Source organism: Neodiprion lecontei, chromosome 2 (assembly GCF_021901455.1).
Source record: "Neodiprion lecontei isolate iyNeoLeco1 chromosome 2, iyNeoLeco1.1, whole genome shotgun sequence".
NCBI lineage: Eukaryota > Metazoa > Arthropoda > Insecta > Hymenoptera > Diprionidae > Neodiprion > Neodiprion lecontei.
The window spans coordinates 660,850-679,669 of NC_060261.1; the positions used below are offsets into that span (position 1 = coordinate 660,850).

Sequence of the window (18,820 nt, forward strand, 5' to 3'; positions counted from 1 at the left end):
GGGGGTGACACGCTAAGGATATTACCAAGCGCAGGAGAGATCGGCACACTCCTCATCTTCGCGGCCGATCAGCCGTGACGGCCGGGAATGGAATGGAGTGGATGATGGACCAAGAGGTCTCGGCTTGGAAACCAGCGGCGTCGACGATAGTATTGCTCAGCGATCTGTCGGGACCGGTCCACGCGACTCTCGCCGAGCCTTCGGTACGCCTGCGCCCGCGCTTCTGGTACTTGTGCTGCTCCTCCTCCTCCTCCTCTACCTCTTTTACCTCCTCTTTCGTCATCCAGAATACGGAATAGTAGCTACGCCGTGCGGTGTACGCGCGGGTAAAGAGTAAAAAGTAACAGGGACCAGGATCGAACGAGGTACCGACCGACTGTGTGACACTTGAGATCTCGGTCTCGTTGTGGTTCCCAAGCATCTGACCCAGTCGCCTGCCTGCCTTGCAGAAAGCAGGTCCTTAACGCGTGTGCGTGCTGCATCTGCTGTAGAGTTACTCGCTGAATTTTCGTAAGAACGCCGTGTGGATGGAGGTTCTCGTTTCTTAGTCGGACCTGCCTTCCTGCAGCTGACATCTTAGACGCCATGTGGCTGATCTTTGGCGAGTCGCGAGTTTCTGTGCCAAAAGCAAAGTGAGGAGGAATATCGAGAAGAAAATATATGTATATGTGTGCCGGGGTTGAGGGGGAGGGAAAGAGAGCGGGGATAGAGAGCGACGGAGTGATAGAGTTGGAGAGGGAGACGCGGATCAGGGCGAGGGAATTTCTCTAGCATTCCGGGCGCTGCGTGCAGGCTCGCTTCGTTCCAAGGGAGATAAATCAAAGTGAGATTCTATGGTCGTTCGGCTCTTAGGGGAAATGCCGTTGAGAAAATTGCTTAATTGACGGGTTTCCGGGTACCGTTTTTAAATTTCTCTGTACAGAGAGAGAGAGAGAGAGAGAGAGAGAGAGAGAGAGAGAGAGAGAGAGAGAGAGAGAGAGAGAGACGATTAAATCGAGTTAAATCGATTCTCGAATCACCGTGTCATTTTTCTATAGATTAACTGTTTAATCATTTTCGGTTGGTTTTTTCTCACCATTTAGGGTTTCATTATCGGCGAGCGTGTCTTTATTCATCGTCAATAAGAAGCCGAGAGTACTTCGTGCTGAAGTTTGATAAAATGATCCTAAAAGCACTTGAATAATGAGTAATTGTTTTTTTATCCCCAAGTATTAATAAACGTACCTATATTCTCAGGACATTATTGGAGCACCGATAATCACCGTGTAACACGTGCACGGCTCCAGTGAGGTGGGAAATTAGACAACGAAACACATCTCGAGCCGGTTACTTCTTCGGTAAAATAATTCGGAGGTTAGCGTGAAGCTGTCGTTGAGGCAGGTCGGAACTGCGGAATTCACAACGCGGCTAAAAATGCAGGCTTACGTGTTCAGTCTCGTCGAGGTGATTTTCGTTTGCTGAGGAAACCACATGTCAAAGAGAAACTGTTTTACAAGGACCGATACGGTATTGAGTGAGACGCACATACACACAAGAAGTTACAGGCGAAGCAAAGGCTGCAAAGGAACGACATCCGAAAATGGGCCAGGCGTGGTGCAAGGAGAGGACCACCAAGGCCCAGGACTCTAAGTCACCGTTGGATAGAGTTTTCGTTAGATGCGCTCATCAGGTACGACAATTATTTTTTCATTCCAACGCCTTTCGCACATTCTTTGTCCACGTCCCAAGTTAGGTACAGTGCGGGCTTCGAACTTCTGGTACTCGTTCAGCCCCTTGGATTAAACGGCATAAGGCACATTGATTTGCTCTCCTCAAACTTCACAAAGCTTGAAAGCTCGATTATGTTTGTCCGACGTTAATCAGCCCTTTACCTGCCATTGCAACACATTATCTACACAGGCGAAAAAGCTATGCTTAAACGTATCTTCTTCAATTTCAATCCGAAAGTTTTTAAACAATTTGACAAACAGTAACGCACTATAAAGAAAGTTTTCACCCGATAATTTCATTTGTAAGAACTTTTACATTTAGGCATGAAAATTGAAAAAGTCTATTTTTTGAGTTGAAAAATGATTTTTTTTCAACGGGAAAGAAGCTTGGCTGTTAATAGGTTAGGGAAAAAAATATCATCCACATGCCGAAACGTAAACACGAGTCTCTGTAAAGAGGCCAACCAATTTGGCTTAATAATTACCTCGTCGACAATTTCACCGAATAGTTACATACGCAGATAGGTCGACGAATAAAAGCCACGGAATATAATTACGAGAGTGTAGGTAACTTTCATATGGCGTAGAATTTTACTCAGGGAGAAATCTCGTGTTTGTACCGGCAGTATAGCTTGGCACGTAAAACGTACACGATTGCATCTCGACAGAAGGTCAGCTCGGAAGTTATATTTAACTTTTCACCCACAATATATTGCATCGATATGAATAGGAAGAGGATTGGTTGGTTTTTCCTTAACCTGTTAGTCGTTGTTATTCAATGACAACCATGCGTGACCCAGTCATTCCGGTGAACACTAAAAATGACTAATTATGCTGTAAAAAGAAGTAAGGCTTCTTCTTGCTATTCATTTCGCTATTCAATTGAACCGCAGCAGTGTTAAATAAGGCCATACAATTACAGACACAGGGCACGCACACAAAATTATGTTTAAAAATCGTAATATCTACAGAATGGTTTGTGGGATCGGTCGCCCACGGGCCGCACCTATAATGCCATTGCACACGGTCGACAAAAACGGAATCTATAATACACATGGAAGTCTCAGAAGAAAGAGAGAGAGAGAGAGAGAGAGAGAGAGAACGATTTAAAGAAATCACGGGAGCAGCTTCAGTTGTGTGACTAAAATTGGAATGCAAATTGTTGACAGCAGTCGGTAATCGTCATCCGTGAGAGGCTTCTGGTTAGATGTTTTTTGCGAATAAGAAAATAACATGTTATACTCAAGTAGTAACGATATAGCGTACTTCTGAGAATTAGATGTGCTTACACGCGTGTATCAATATACGTGTATAGATGCCATGGATGCTCGTTTCTCAGCACGGTCATGTAGCCTACCTACCATTTAGCAAAGACGCGATAAGAAGCGTTCGCTAAATGGGGAAGTAAATGAGAAATCAGTGAGCTGGGTTTTGGACCAACGGGTTCCAAGGCCTGGCGAACTCGGCCATGTTGCACAAGGTATATGTATACAAGTTACTTGTGATTATAGTTACTTGGTAGGGGGAATAATCGCGGCAGGTAGCCGTTGTAAACAAACTCGTAATACCCTGGAATGGATAAAAAATATCTGCACTCGTTTTTCGAATAACCGTAAGATAGTAGTTCTCAAAATGAATAAAACTCACGTTGTGGCTATATTTTGATCCAAAACGTAAATTGATACTCGGTAGAGACAAATCGCACAAGTATGAAAACGCCCGCTCCTACATATTGTACATGGGGCATTCCACGTCTAATTAGAGCATTTTTTAGTATGACGTTCGTGCCGATTTAAAAAGGTCTTGGAATGATATTCAAAGTTTTTTAGCCACTGGTGAAATTTGGAAAATATCGCAAAACCAATTTCGAAAACGTCATTTTTCAGGTTCTACGATTTGAAATATGATTCTCAAGCACCGCAAGATAATGGGATGTAAATGTTTGCTATTTTTTTCGTAAATTTTTGATTTTTCTTCACATTCTTCGAATTACACGGACACGGAATGATGAAAATAACGTGATTCTAGATTTAGATCGAGGCATTTAAAAAATAAAAACGAAAAACAATTCCGACATGGAAAAACTAAAAAGTTGCGAAAAAAATAGCAAACATTTACATCCTGTTATCGTGTATTGTTCAAAAATCACATTTTGAATCATAGAATCGGTGTGAATTTTTTCAGATTTAAAAAAAGGCGTTGCTTTCATAATTTGTTTTTCGATTTTTTTTTTTTTTTTCACATTTCACCGATGACAGAAAAAAATAAATAAATAAAATCTGAAAAAATGTCCGCAACCATCTTGGATCCTCGCGAATGTCGTATTAAAAAAATGTTTATAATCGAAGAGGTTGAGGTAAACGGACTTGTAATTTGACGTGGAATGCCCCACATATTTGTACAGTTTGCATCGAACAGCTCTTATCAGATCAAGCCCGTTGGCTAAGTATATATTGCTTAGTGTGATACGTCTTGAGAATAACGGAGATAAGGCATAGTCGGCATAGCCGAAACAAAGCGAAGAATTCCTGTTTCTTCCTCACTTTCCCGCTATGCACACCAAGCATTAACAATTTAGATTCGCAGTCGCATTGTTCCGTGCCTGTTCGCGTTGCTACGTATGAATAACCACAATAAGGTATTGTAATTGTACCGTTCCCAATAGACGCCGACACGTTCGGGCCTTGAGCAAGTGGCTGCTTGGCGTACGGTGACCTTGAAAGCGAGTCGAAGAGAGAAAACGGCGGTTGTCGTATCTACCTACATACACCATGGAACGCCGTTATTTTCGGCCCGCGGATTATCTCGGGATCCATTACTCGACGTCACTAATGACTTTTCCTAATCGTCGAGTAATTTCCCTGTTTGTCGGACGCTTCCAATCTCGATGATTAACATTCAAACGATTTCGAACGTTCCGTGCAGTGAAATAATTTTCTCTTCATTTCACTACTCCCATTATCCAAGCCTCGTTTGCGTGCCGAATTCTTTCCGTATAAAGTCTGCAAACCACACCTTCGATTATTGCGACACGCGTTCAAATGTTTACGTATCGGTAAAATGCAAGGATTACCGAACACTTGTTAATCCCGTTTATTCCGCACACGGTTGCACTTTTTTTGTGACATGGATTTTTTCCCCTTGGCAGATTTAAGGGTATTTCTCATCAAATTCCGATGTTTAGTCCGAATTTTAGAGTCGTATGCATTTATTATCGATGTAACGTTTTTATTTATATGCCAGTTATTGACGCTAAGATTGAAGATCAAAAACGATAACCGAGGTATCGTCTTGGTAAAAAAAATTTGATCCATTTATTGCTCCAAAAGTCATTCCCTCATCTTGTCTCGCAGTCCGAGAACAATGATAAAAAAGCCGTTCATCTTGAATGTAACAACAATATTATTGATTAAATATTGCTAAAATATTCGAAAATAATTGTTAACTGTATGTCAAGGCTTTTATGGCACTACGACAAATACGTAAAACGGACAATTAATTTTAAATATATATGTCCCGTTAAATGAAGTCATTCCCTCACCGTGGTTACGAATATTCGATTTACGATCGCATCGAATGACATTTGCGAACTCAACCTCAAGTTCTCAAAACCTGGCAATACTCCTAATATGTCAATATGATGAGGATTGTACGAGGGAATGATTTATGCAACATTATATCTTAATAACATTCTATATTATTGTCGCTTGGACTTCGTTGTCGTTTTTCTTCAGCTTATAAAGTATGTTTTTTATAATTTTAAAAAACAAGTCGTTCCCTCATTTTATAATCATATTAATTCAACGTGAAAATCGACACCGGAAACGTGTCGCTTTCTACAAGCTCCGAAGCGGCTTAAATGTGACCCGTGTAGGTGTAGATATGCATGCACCTTGATATACGGCGCAAAGTTAGCGAGCTCGCGTGTTCACCGAGTTGCAATTCAATGGCTGACCTCCTTATTGGATTAGTAGTGATGGTCTATCGCTTTGAACGTTGGTACAATCCAACGGATAGTCGGTATATCTTGACTTTTTCAACGTGTCCGTCGTCAATTTAATTACAGAGATGTTCGAATTGTCGCCGTTGAAACGGAAGCAAATACTTGTATGAAAATCTTGTAAAATCTGACGGTTATTTATTCACTTTAACTTGTCCTCCACAGCTTCCCCGTTTTTCTACGCACAGTCGTCGAGGTCCTCAGAGCAAACATACGCGTCTCGAATGCAAAGTCCCCCAACAGCCTTCAAGAGTTCATGGCGGCAGAAATAAATGTCGATTTACGGTAAATCGGATAATCGGTAGATCGATTGCTCACCTCCCCCTCCTTGTAAACATCTGTAGAATTTTACGAAAAGAAATACTCGTCATCGTAACAGGAAATGTAGACGATTTGCACTTTCTCTAAATAAATTAAAAAGTCAGATTTCGAAGGAGTGAAGTTTGTCTTGATTCACTGGTACGATGATGTGAGTTTTTTTCTCAGATCGTATCACTAATTACCGATAAAAACCTCGTAGTTACAGATTTTTCGAAACATTATTACTCCAACAATAAAATATATAGTGAGAAAAAAAAAGTATTTCCCATGTTATTTCTATAAGAAACATCGATCACAATGCGGATTATCTTAGAGTTGAGGTGAAAGTCTGAAAAAATCGGGCAATTGTTTTCGAATTATTTGACGTTGCTTCGGGGGTTGAGGAGGAAAAAATCCGTCAACGCCCTAAATACGGGCAACCCTGGTGCGAAGTCTCGTTTCATCTTGACGTGAACGTATAATAAACATCGATGCGTAGTTGTAGGAATATTGTGCGCCGCGTTTATTCAGCCACGAAGGAATTGACCTTCGATCTGTGCTGTGGAAAAATATCACGGCTCGGTAGGTCCGAATACTATACATATTGCTGCGTTACTACGGACTTTACTGTGAACTGCGGAATTCACTGGGAAAATCGAGTGCTTAGCCGCAGTGAAACTAGCAAGCAATTGCTGGCTCCGGACATTATGAGCCGGTGCTCGTAATTCGCATCCACAGTGTGCGACTCGTGATGTAACATGTTATTACGTAATTAGTCGTTTATACAACTGTCACTGCTGCATGGGACTCGAACTACGAATAAATGATGTCGAAGGTCGAGTCCTCTTCCGTACCATCAAAAACCATTGGCCTACCGTTTACGAGCGTGAAAAGGTTGGGGAAATTTAATATCGGGATATGGAGAGTAAACGGACGAAACAAGAACTTTCCCAATGGCCCTGGATGCCAGGTAAATCTTTATCCTTTTGGTGAAATCCGAAATTTAGTCAAATACTTGAGGCCAGTCTTTCTCACGTCTAAACTATTTCAACCTACAGTTCGTGGCACATTTGATGTTACTTCTGATCTAAGCCATACCTATTTTTAGGAGTTATCTCTCTTTTTTTTCAAGAAGATGAAAACACTTACCGCAATTTCAGTTCGAGGGATTCATTATTCATACTTTCAAGAATATTTAAAAAAAATTTCATCGAAATTAATAACAAAATGGCGGTATGGCGTGGATTCCTTGGTCAATTTTTATCCGATCTTTCAATTTTAACCCCCCCCCACCCTTAGGTGATTTGATGATTTGAAGTATTTCGAATCTCCAGCCTAGTCTTTTATATACTCGTTTAGGTATAGTGTTTAAGCCTTGTTACGAAACGAGTCACGAGACTTGACTTGAATATATGTGTATGTATATCCTGACGTAACGAGATAAGATGTTTTAGAGTGTTTATCGTCAACTGCTCGCAGATGTGACGCGTGCAGGTGATAATGTCAGCTTCAACTTTAGATGAGAAAAAAAATAAGATACGAATAAATACGTAGCCATCACGGATTCACCAAAATCGTTATCGTCCTGTAGCTCAATCATCTCAAACAGTTTCGTGGACGAACTTTCGGCGAAAGCGTTCAAGCTTGTGTACTTTTGCCAGAGCAAAAATCAGCTCTGTTCTTTCTCCCCGAAACCTGCAATGTAGACGAATGGTACTCGATGACGCAATTACAGATCACCTGTCAGGTATTTCCGGAGAGTACAACATCAGGCACGATCAGCCCGCGACACTCCTTGTTACCGTTATCTTGATATGAAAAAAGATGGTGAAGTTCGTAGAGTTAACGTAACGATTGATTTTTAGGAAAATTTCATTATTGCGCAACTTCAGAATCGTTTCAATTTGATGAATTTATTTTTAAACAGCAAATCGTGTACAGACTTTTGGAAACTATACTCCTTTAAAGTCGTATTGATAAATTTTCAAAACAATGATTTTACGATCACCTTCAATATTTCGTTACATTAACGTGACTAACTTCAATCTGATTATGAACAGACGTTACGCGTGTGATTATATCCCGTGTGTGGGAGGGAGCCGATAGTCGTTCGGAGAATTCAGGCAGACAGTCGTAACAATTGCATATCATCGACTGTGCCCTTAGCGATTAATCCTATATGTACGTAAGCTTCGAGGCTTTGGGACTCGTTAGATTCGGAAAAGCTGACTGATGCGTTACGGTGACGAATATTGACCGTTCCATGGGTTGCGTTTCAAAGCCAGCTCGATTCCTCTCGCCTTTGATTCACGTTTGATCACATTCGTGAAAAGAAACGCAGGCTTCAAGGCTGTTGTCTGCAAATTCTCGCCAGAGTCGCGAGCTTCGCAAATTGTTCGTATTTCTCACGTAGGTACGGTTATACGGTTATATTTCTGCAGTCGCAAGCTGCGCGCTTTGGCTCTGCGTCATTACTTCATGTCCCGAGACGCAAAGCGGGTTTCCGCGATGCAACAAGCTTCGCACTTCATTCCGCAGTCATTCTTCGCTCCGGGATCCAGGTACAGGTTCAATTTGCATTCTATTCGTTTAAGCCTTACTCGAGGGAAAACTGCTGATTGCGCACGGCGCGTATTGCCGAAGCGACTTCACTAGGTATCTCAGTTTCTATACACACATGCCTATAATTAGCCAGCTCTGGCGCTAATCTCTTCTACGGACACATAGAGACTGCCACCGGTAGCACGTGACGTTGCTTGAAAAAAATTTGAACCGACGCGTCGTGAATGATTTCTTCCTTCCTCCAAATATTCTACATTTGAACTCAGATGGATGGATATTCTAAGATTTTATCCGATGAGAGCACGGCGAAGGAATCAATTAGCTTTCATACCTTAAGTTACATAGCCTGCCTATTGGGCCGTATATTCCCAACTAAAAGTGAGTCTCGGTGAGGATATGGAACACTTTGCTATGAGATTAAAATCTGGAAAAAAATAAATCATAACAGTGTCGAACAGTTGTCGAGAAATTGTTTAAACAAAAATTTGTGAACAAATCTCTAGTGACATATTTTACTTCATATCAAATCAATTCAGTCCTGAATTTTTGGATAGATTTTCGTAAAGGCTTATACGTTACACTGAAAAATTTTTAGAGGCATGGAACGAATAGTTTCGTAAATAAAGCGTTAGAAAATGTTGGAAATCGCAGAAAACGTCAAAAAAATTCATGGGTACACAGAAAAATCAGTGAATTAATTTTATATGGAGCAAAAAATTTCAGTAGAGATTTGTTACAATAATTTTTGCTCAAAAAATTTATTAACAACTGTTTGGCATTATTATTATTCAAAAGGAATTATCTTATCAACTTGGTTATGATTGATTTCATTCCAATTCTTATCTTATCGCGAAGTGTTCAGTATTCTCACCGAGACTCACTTTTGGTTGGGAATATACGTCCCATAACACTTTCAACGAACTGAACAACAAATCGATTTTTTTTACAGATTTATCCGTCTTTGAAACAAGATGGCTCGGTATTGGGTGGTGCGACGCAACGAGTCACTAGGTGAGATATTATTTCCTTAAAAACTTTGTAAATGAAATTCTCAAGTGCATCGACATATTGGCAATATTGTATATTGTACCAATCAATGGAAGTGTAAGACAAATGATTTAGAAATTTACCAAATTAAAAGTACCGTGAAGAAATACGTTGCGACTATACTCCTCTACCATTCATTGACAGCTCGCATCACGTGCAGTATTCTTGCAAAATACAGGGTGTTTGCATAAAGAAAGCGTAAGAATAATGAAAAACACCGCCATTTCATTGCAACGAACTAAACAATATTTCTCATAAAATTAAACAAACAATTTCTTCACGAAACGTATTTAACATTCCGTGTTCATTCTTTTCGCCTTCTCGTTGATACTTCTTCGAAGACGCTTCCGCTTTAATTTTTTTGGTTTTCCTATTTGTATTTATTCTTGAGTCTGACTCTAATACATATTAAATGGAAGTAAGAAATCACTTTTGCATAGGATTTTCAAAATCAATAATGCGATACCAGATTTCGAATCAAACGGGAGTTTAACTCTCAACGAAGTATTTTTTTCGGTTTCAACGAGTGAAAACTATAAGAAACAGTATAAAAAACCTGTGCAGTTTTGTGTTTACAGACCTGTGTAATCAGACACATCGCGAGTGGTCAAATGGAATTTGAGTATTGAATTCATGTTCTGATTTGGTCGTGTCAGTCGATGCTCTCTCTTTAGGTGATCGGGTGTATTGCTCTCGCGCTCTCCGAATGCTTCGATCTTTTTCCTTTCCTGGCTCTCTCTCTCTCTCTTTCTCTCTCTTTCTCTCTCTTTCTCTCTGTCTCTCTCTCCATCTGTTTCCATATCTCTTTCGCCACCAGCGCGATGTTGGAACGGCCTTAAATGGTATCGTTCGCGTTGCCGGCACCTCCAGTCATAGGTGGTTCTCTTCGACGCGAGTAAAGACGTGAGTCAAACCGAGTAGGCATAGAGTATGGAATCGGGTCCCGGTGAACTGCAGGTATGGACCAAGTTTGGCCCGCAGGAGCGTGGGCCGTGAAATTTTAATGGCTCGGCAGTGGTCGTTGCCTACGAAATTCTTCCGCCTTGTGGATTACACGGGGCATTGTCGTTTTTAAGAATGCGTAATAAACTGCATCCGATCCCTGCTTTTGACAATCACTCATCGATTTGATGTACGCCTGATTTCAAGATTACAAGGTTTTCAAAAGATTTCAAAGGATTTCAAAAGACTTCAGATGATCTCAGAGGATTTCAAAATATTACGAGAGACTTCATGGGATTTCAAAGGATGTCAAAAAATTTCAAAGATTACAATGATTTTTAAAGATTTCGGATGATTTCAGAGGACCTCATTAATTTTCAACGATTTCAAACGATTCCGAAAGATTTCAGGGATTTCATAAGATTTCAAAAGACTTCAGGAGATTTTACAAGATTTTCGGAAAAGTGTACACCAGATTTCACGAGTGATTAACCCCACGACGCAACCTCGTTATTAATCATCAATCACAATCATAATAAAATTAACGATTCGTGTTAACTTTTCAATTAAATATCTTCTAAACTTTTGATTAGGTTTCATCGCATTGAAAAAGGGGTATAAAATTTTATGAAAATCTTGCGATTCTCTCCCTCTGTTAACGAGTTTTGCAAATTTTAGCTCTGAGATCGGGTACGCGGGTTCGCCGCCAAGGGAGGCCTTGACTCGGGGTCAGAGCGTGGATTCCATCGATAGGCCGTTCCATCCTAGCGAGTGGGTCGACGTTAACTTGGAAGTGCCGAGTACTCCGAGTTCCGTAATTACGAACCTAACCGCAAACACGAGCGTTTACCCCACGACGACGCTGTCGTCGACAGGTATAAACTGTTCATTTTTCTCCAACCTTCTCTACTTCACGCAATCGAGTCTGAATTTTACCTCTCACACTCCTCAGCCTCCAATTTGAAGCACAATATCACGCCGATCCCGCCACCCAGGCGTAGACGAAAGAATCGGGGTCGTCCGCTACCCCCGAAACCGGACGATGTAATCGTCGAGACGCACAAAAATGGAAAGGTGAAGAAAGTTGAGCCGCTTTATTCATCGGTTAAGTCGTCGAAGGAGAGAGAGGCTTTGAAGAGCAAAGAGAACATTCTCGGAGTATCAGAGTCGAAGAATGCAAGTAAGAACAGCGGCGAAAATGAGCCGAAGAGTCACGGCGACGAAGAGAAGGGTAGTAGGACAAACGATCGTAATGCGGATCGCGAGTCCAAGGTAGGTTTGATACCTCGTCAATTTTCAACTCGTAAGAGATATTTTGAAATCTTGCATCGTACCTCCGTAATTCCAGACATCGGTGCACTTGTCTGTCGTTTTATTTCGCGTCAACAACCTCCGGGAATTTCCAGTAAATGATACTTGACTTGGTTTCAGGAGGTCGATACCAAGAGGATTTCAGAAGGTACGGGAGCAGAGCCCGAGGACAGGAAAACAGCGGAAGACCTTGATAATGAGGGGGAGCGAAAGAGCAACAATCAGCGTAAAAACAACGGTGGCATCGAGGACGTAGGGGATGTTAACGGGAAGCGGGAAAACTCGGACGAGGAGTACGAAAAATTTTCAAAGAGCAGAGAGATGAAAAGCTCGTCAACTCCAATAGGATCGCACAAAGAAAATGAGAGAGAATCAAGTAACGGGAGAAATTTCCGAGAGTTTGTAACACAGCCAATAGTCGACGAGGACGACATTCTTAACGTTGATTATCACAGGCAAAAAAACTACAGCACTGTTAGCCTACCGAACTACGATGAACTCGAGGTGGTGAAGAAGGAGGTCGAAAAAAATAACGACAAGGACGCGATCCCCGAGCTGGTCACCCCGAAGAAGCCCGACCGAACGAGGAACGTGAGCACGACGTCCCTTCCGATTGCGGAAACAGTCTCGTCTCTGCCTCAGGTGAGGTTTTCGTTTGAACCGCGTCTTTGTTCAAAACATTAAGGTTCATGTATTTGTTTTAGTGAAAGTTTTAAGAAATAAGATCCAAACGGCGCTAATGTGTACTTGCGACTCGCACGGTGTGTCTGTCGGTGAATGAATCGTCTGCTTTAAGCCATAAAGAAATGGCACCAGATTTAAAAACCTATATTCGTATTGGCAAATACTTGAAAATTTAGATTCGTTACATGACTGATTTGCTTTCAGGAGGTTACGGAACGCCTCGAGCAGTACATGACGAGGTGCCGCAGCTTCGGGAGTCTCCAGCCTCAGGAGATACTCGAAAAGCTGACGGCTCACGGTGAACAGAATGAGAGCTCCGAGGAGGACGACTGGGATGGACTCGATGACTGGGATCTGGGAACCGTGGAGTACCACGATCCCAGCGACGAAAGACCGCCTTGGGAGCCGAGGTCTCGGTTGGATAAGAGGAAGGTACGAAAGAAGAACTGCCCGTTTTCATGCTTGATTCATATCCTTTAAGGGACCATTTACGGCCTTATCAGGCATATATTTAAGTATGATAGAAAAAATTACCATCAATAAATATTAAAAAATGGCGACACCGGATCTATTTTCGCAGATATGTTGAATTCTACGGCACGCAGTGTAGCTGGTACAAATTTGAAGTTGTAAAAGAAGAAAATGTCGTTTAATCTAAATATTGATTGCTACAGAAATACGTAGGGGATTTTTAAAATATTGATTTTTGTGCAATTGGCGAGTACTCGAATGAAAATGTTAAATTTTCGACCAAAGACAGGGCACATTTTTGTTAACAAATAATGTTTAAACTACCTTGTCGAAAATTCCTTCCGTATTTTTGTAGCTATTAACATGTAGATTGAGTGATTGTTTTTCTTCCAGGTGCAAATTTTCATCAGATTCTGTTCAGTGTCGCCATTTTTTTATATTTGTTGACAATAATTTTTTTTTTAATACTTGAACATATGTTTAATAACTTCCTCAAATATTATTATCTTATAATGTTTCTTACCATACCAAAAAAAAAGAGAAATCGTTTTACCCCTCAATCGAATTGTTTCCGTAGGCTAGCATACCGAAGTTTACAGTAGGTGGCAGCGAGATTATCGCGAAAAAAAAGATGGAAACCCGGGCAACGACAGCAGTCGATGTTGACAAGGAGTCCAAGTTGCCGGCGGAAGGTGAAGCGACGAAGAACGAGAGTACCAGGACTTTGAAGGTGGACGAGAAACCATCGGCCATTCACCGAAACGCCTCGTTCGAGATACCGAAGTCACCGAATTCGTTGAAATCCGCACTCAAGGCCGAGGCAAGCAGGAAGATTTCAATGCCGACGAAGCTCTCGTCCGAAGAACCGAGCAGCCCCCTTGAAGAATGGTTCTCTGCCCAGGAAAGGTGAGATTCAATTCCGACCGGGTAGACCTGATTCTGGCTTTGGATTTTCATTCTCATATCCTCGTTTCAGGTCCGTTAGATTCTTCGACGCTCCGAAACTCGAAGAAGAATACGCTAACACCCCGGGACACAGGCCGGTGAAGCCTTCCGGTGATCGAAACCCGGAGGCCGAGTACGACACGAAGAGGTACCCGTTCAACGGGGTCTTTCCGGGCCCCCTCGACATCGACACGTTCTTCGCAACGTCCGGGGATTTTGGTGGGACGACGAGTGAGTTGAAATCGTTGCCGCACCGGTGACGCTGATCGATAAATCGATTTTTAAGGGGTTACACCCAGTCAAGAGGCCGAGAAAAAGCAATTTTTGAAGGACTTTTGTGAAGAGACGTATCAATTTATTAATATACAATCTTATATGCCTGTTTGGGGTAACGTTGAACTTTGTTGTGATATTTTTTAGTTGTAGAAATAATGATTTTTAAATCTGCTGTATATAACCAATCTCCGGGAACACCTCTGAAAAAAAGGCGTCTCGCGGTGAGCAATATATCTCTTGACAGGATCCTACAAGATGATAAAACAAAGAAAGATTTAGTTAATGGAAGGTATTATCTGGTCTCTGATAGAAGAAACAAGCAAAATATTAATTTTTAACAAAACGGCGGCTACTGAAAAAACAATTTCGCCTTAATTTGTTTATAAAATGGAAAGTATTTACCGCCGAGAAAAAAACCCTTCATCAAGGACTGAAAAATATATTCATAAAGCTTGCGTAAAAATATGAGACCAATCGGTTCAGCCGTTTCCGAGAAATCTTGCTCACCGACTTTGAAAACATAGTTTTCAGAAAAATACTCTTCAAGTTTCAAAAGCACTTTCAAATTCTCCGGGGCGTCTTTGCAAATGTGCGCGTAACTTCAAAAATATTTTTCGAATCGACGTGAAATTTTCTGTGCATACAGGTACTTGAATGTATGTACATTTACGCGGTGTTACAGATTCCAGTGACGTTCCGGGTCCCCCAAAGGTCTTGACTCGGTCTCTGTCGAACGAGAGCGAGCCTTTCGAGGGATACGAGGAGAAGGAACTGACGCTCGACATCCAGTCGCAGCCTTCATCGATCAGCAAACTCTCGAGGACAATATCGGACGAGTCTCTTCCGGGGGAAATGTCCGGAATCAACGATTCGCACGGCGAAAATATCGCTGGCGACAAGTCGGGAACTGGTGAGCCAGGGTCGAACTCAAAGGACTCGAAAACGCCACCGCCTAGTCCGGAGCCAAAAATAAGAGCGGAGATCTTTGACAATCAAGGTTTACCCGGAGTCAGGCCCACCAGCCTTAAGATCTCCCGGGAAGACGAGGGTGGCAGCAATCTCAGTTCCATGACGCCGAGTCTCACTGAACTCGAGGCTGCGCTATCTGACATGCTCGAGAAGGCGGACCTGGACGAACCTCGCCCTGGCTTCAGCCACGACGATCACGTCGAAGATTCCGCGGACTCGAATCTGCGTCATGTCGAGGTAGTCGCTAAATCGACCGATGAAAAGCCTGTCGCGTCAAAAAATTGTCCAGCACCGATAGAGGACGAGGTCGGCCTGGGATCGGGTGAGGAGGGTGATCTATTCGTTCCTCGACAACGGAAGAACAACGCGAAGATCAGCTTGGGCCAGATTTTGACCGATGGAGGGAGTCAGGTGACGGGTGAAAGGGTGCTCGGTAACGTGGAGTCAGTATCACCGGCTGGCAAATCTTCTCCGCGACGGAAAATGGCCGTCACTACGAGTAAGAACCCTTTCGAAGAGTCCGACGAGGATCAGGAGGAGACGTCTCAGGCTTCGAAGATCGCTCACCCCGTAAACCCTTTCGACGTTGAACCGCCGGAGAAGCCGAGCCGACTGCATAAGATTGTCTTGGATCAGAGCAGCCCCGAACCTACCGATCTCCCGACCCCACCCCAGAGGAAAAACAAACATGGCGCTTCAAGCCCAACGACAAAAACTGCCCCGAATCACCAGGACAGCGAGTTTCCTATCAGAGATTCAGCCCCGCATCCCAATGACAGGTTAATCTGATACCAGGAGCTTAGATTTTCATTGATAATTTCGTCGACTTCCATCCGTAAAAATTTTGACGAGCTTTCTTGTAACTACACACTACTGCAGGTTAAGGATCCCGCGCAATCCTCATGGAAATTGACGCCTGGTCAAATTGGCTGGATTTTCAGCATGCGGTATAGTACGTATCCTTTCGATCAAAAGTTCTCAGGACACAAGTCCCAAAAGACATTAGTTTCCGAGATACAGACTTCGGAAGAGGGGTGTATGGATTTTCTGATACCTATGGATTACGCGATCTTTACGAATTGCAAAGCTTCAAGGGGACTCGAAATCAAATGTATCGATCAAAAACTGCACAGCCGATTCGCGGAGACTCCGCAGATGCGTGAAAAACGGGACAAGTCGATTATCGCAAGAGTCGGAGGATCTCGTTCTTCACGCAGAATCCGACGTTGCACCTCCTTCCGGTAACCCGGCGAGAGTTCGTGGATGCAATCAATGCGTCGATGGAATCAATCACAGCTTCCTGCCTATCTTTGAGAATCAACCGTGCAATTTTTTTAGTCACATGGTTGATTTCAAGTCCCTTTGAAGCTTAGTAATTAATGAAAATCACGAAATTCCTAGATATAAAAAAATCTGAAAACCTTCTTCCGAAGTCTGTATCTCGGAAAGTACCGATTTTTGGGACTTGTGTCCACGAACACTTTTGATCTAAAGGATATGTACCACAACATACTGAAAACCCAGGCAATTTGACCGGGAGCCAATGTCCATGAGGATTCTGCGGGGTCCTTTTATGGCGATATTGTCTAATAGTCCAGAATTTCTCCGTAACGTCAAGCTGTAATTTTATTGTAACATAGTGTATAGAGAAGGCCGTACTAGGCCAAGGTAAGGTGCTTTAATATTCTGAGCAGTAGAATGTCAGAATACTTGCTGTAATACGTGTATAATAAAAATTTAATATAATACAAACTATGGTTACTCGGCGTACAAGCAAACATAAATAAGACGTGAAAAACGGTTTTCTATAACGTATGTCGCTGTGCTTATATTGTCATCTTTGAATATTTCTGTTCAAGTGAGGCGAGAAATGACGAATAATAATCTTTGACCTCGGTAACAGAATGGAAAGTAATAACATTCTACACGACTTGTACAAATCATCGTCTCCAGAGTTGACGTCAGCTCGGCTGACATCAGTCGATTGCTACCAGAATAATCATGCGAAAAATTATCCATGTGGTGTGGGCATGCCTATTATACTTTATTCAAGGATCGAGATGCGAGTGGTTTCAGGTACCCTGTTACTTTTTCAATTATCTCTTTTGCAGAGTGTTTCGTCATTATTACACGCTCAGAGGCCCACCCTTAATCACGTTAAGCCCCTTGTTCCCTACTACGACGTTAACTTGCATTTAGGTTTCAGGCGAGTAAATGACGAAAAGAGAGGAAAAGAGTGGAAAGGAGAGGATAGCAGTAATAAACGGTGTACAGGAAATGCTGGCATAATGACTAATTTCGGGTCGTACAGGTATGTCGCTGCGGCATCGTACCTGCCCGCCTCCTGAGGTAAGCCTCCAACACCACTTCCCCCCCCCCCCCCCCCCCCCTGCGCAATATCGGACGCAACGTAACGTTACGTTAGGTTATTACCACGGTAAAAGGCGGAATGGGGAAGGGTGTAGGGACAGGGGGAAGGGAAAATTTTCACCTGACGTCGGTAATAACTTACCCTCGTTGAGCCGCCTCTCAAAACCCCCGACGGCGTATTTTAAGATAATTAGCTTTCACTCGACGAACGGTTTCCTATCATTCACTTGACGTCCGCTTTAAGTCCCCCCCCCTTTCTCTCACTCTTTCTCTATCTCTCTCTCTCGCTCTCTTCCCCACCGTGCGAATTGCACGTTGTACCCTGGACGAGAATGAAATAAAGATAAAAGAAAACAGCGAGGAAGAGGAGATGAAGAATAAGGCGCACAGGTGGTGAAAGATACGTCAGTTATGACGGGAGAAATATTTCCTAACCGAAACATGATATAAATTTGAAATTTCTTTTCAGCGAGACAATCAACGTGGTAATAGGTTTGCCGATCGGTTATAAGAAAAAAGAACGATCGTATTGCGTGGTGCGTGAAATTAGACTAGAATAAAATGACGAAAGTGAGAACGAAAAAAAACTGCTACTAATTTATTCATCTTGGTCACACGATAGAAAACCACATGTAACGATACGGTTGGTATAATTTCGTTTTTATTTATACTACTCAATTTGCATCTTCCCTGACGTTATTACGGGAATCGAAATCGTGACATCGGGCGCTGAGCAGCGTACGGGTAGAGAACACAAAACTGTATTTCCTTCCTTTGTTCCCTAGCAATGTTTCCGACGAAAAAAATAAAACTGATTCCCTCGGTACTCCAGAAGTCTGCAGAGTTCCCGCCCGGGCGGCGGTACGACCGAGGGTGCAACGAATGGTCGTCTCAATTGCTGAGATAAGGTTGGCTGGAGGACATGCACTTTGTTGCAAAGACTTAGCTTAATCTGCTAGGAAGTAAGTAAGTAAGTAAGTAAGTAAGTAAGTAAGTCCGTCTTAACCCGGGCTGCAGTAATTTCGTTTGAGGGTTCGCTGGATGAACGTGGATTGTGTACGTGGATTGTGCAGCTAAGAATATGCAGTCCCGACTGCAGCCCCGATTTAAGGGTTAATTTATGGAACGCGGAGAACTATTAAGATACCGCTGAGAGGGCGAGTAACGTTTCGGCGATCCGCGATAGAGTTTTTGCTCGTAACTATCCCCGACCGCGCATACCTACCTACCGACC

General features: G+C 42.5%; 1 protein-coding gene across 4 annotated transcripts; it reads left to right on the plus strand.

Annotated features, from left to right (window-relative positions):
- The first annotated feature begins 230 nt into the window (after positions 1 to 230).
- Positions 231 to 16,968, plus strand: LOC107220438. Of its 4 annotated transcripts, none has more exons than XM_015659034.2 (10): positions 231 to 823; positions 1,237 to 1,669; positions 9,521 to 9,582; positions 11,239 to 11,435; positions 11,513 to 11,832; positions 11,992 to 12,513; positions 12,760 to 12,987; positions 13,604 to 13,932; positions 14,003 to 14,202; positions 14,930 to 16,968. In XM_015659034.2, exons 2-10 carry the CDS (start codon positions 1,580 to 1,582, stop codon positions 16,003 to 16,005), a joined length of 3,024 nt encoding a protein of 1,007 aa, XP_015514520.2. In that variant the 5' UTR covers positions 231 to 823; positions 1,237 to 1,579; the 3' UTR covers positions 16,006 to 16,968. The 4 variants fall into 4 exon arrangements, with proteins under 4 accessions (XP_015514520.2, XP_015514521.2, XP_015514523.2 ...); XM_015659035.2 differs by having other exon boundaries at positions 231 to 632; XM_015659037.2 differs by lacking the exon at positions 231 to 823 and adding an exon at positions 877 to 895.
- The last annotated feature ends 1,852 nt before the right edge of the window (positions 16,969 to 18,820 follow it).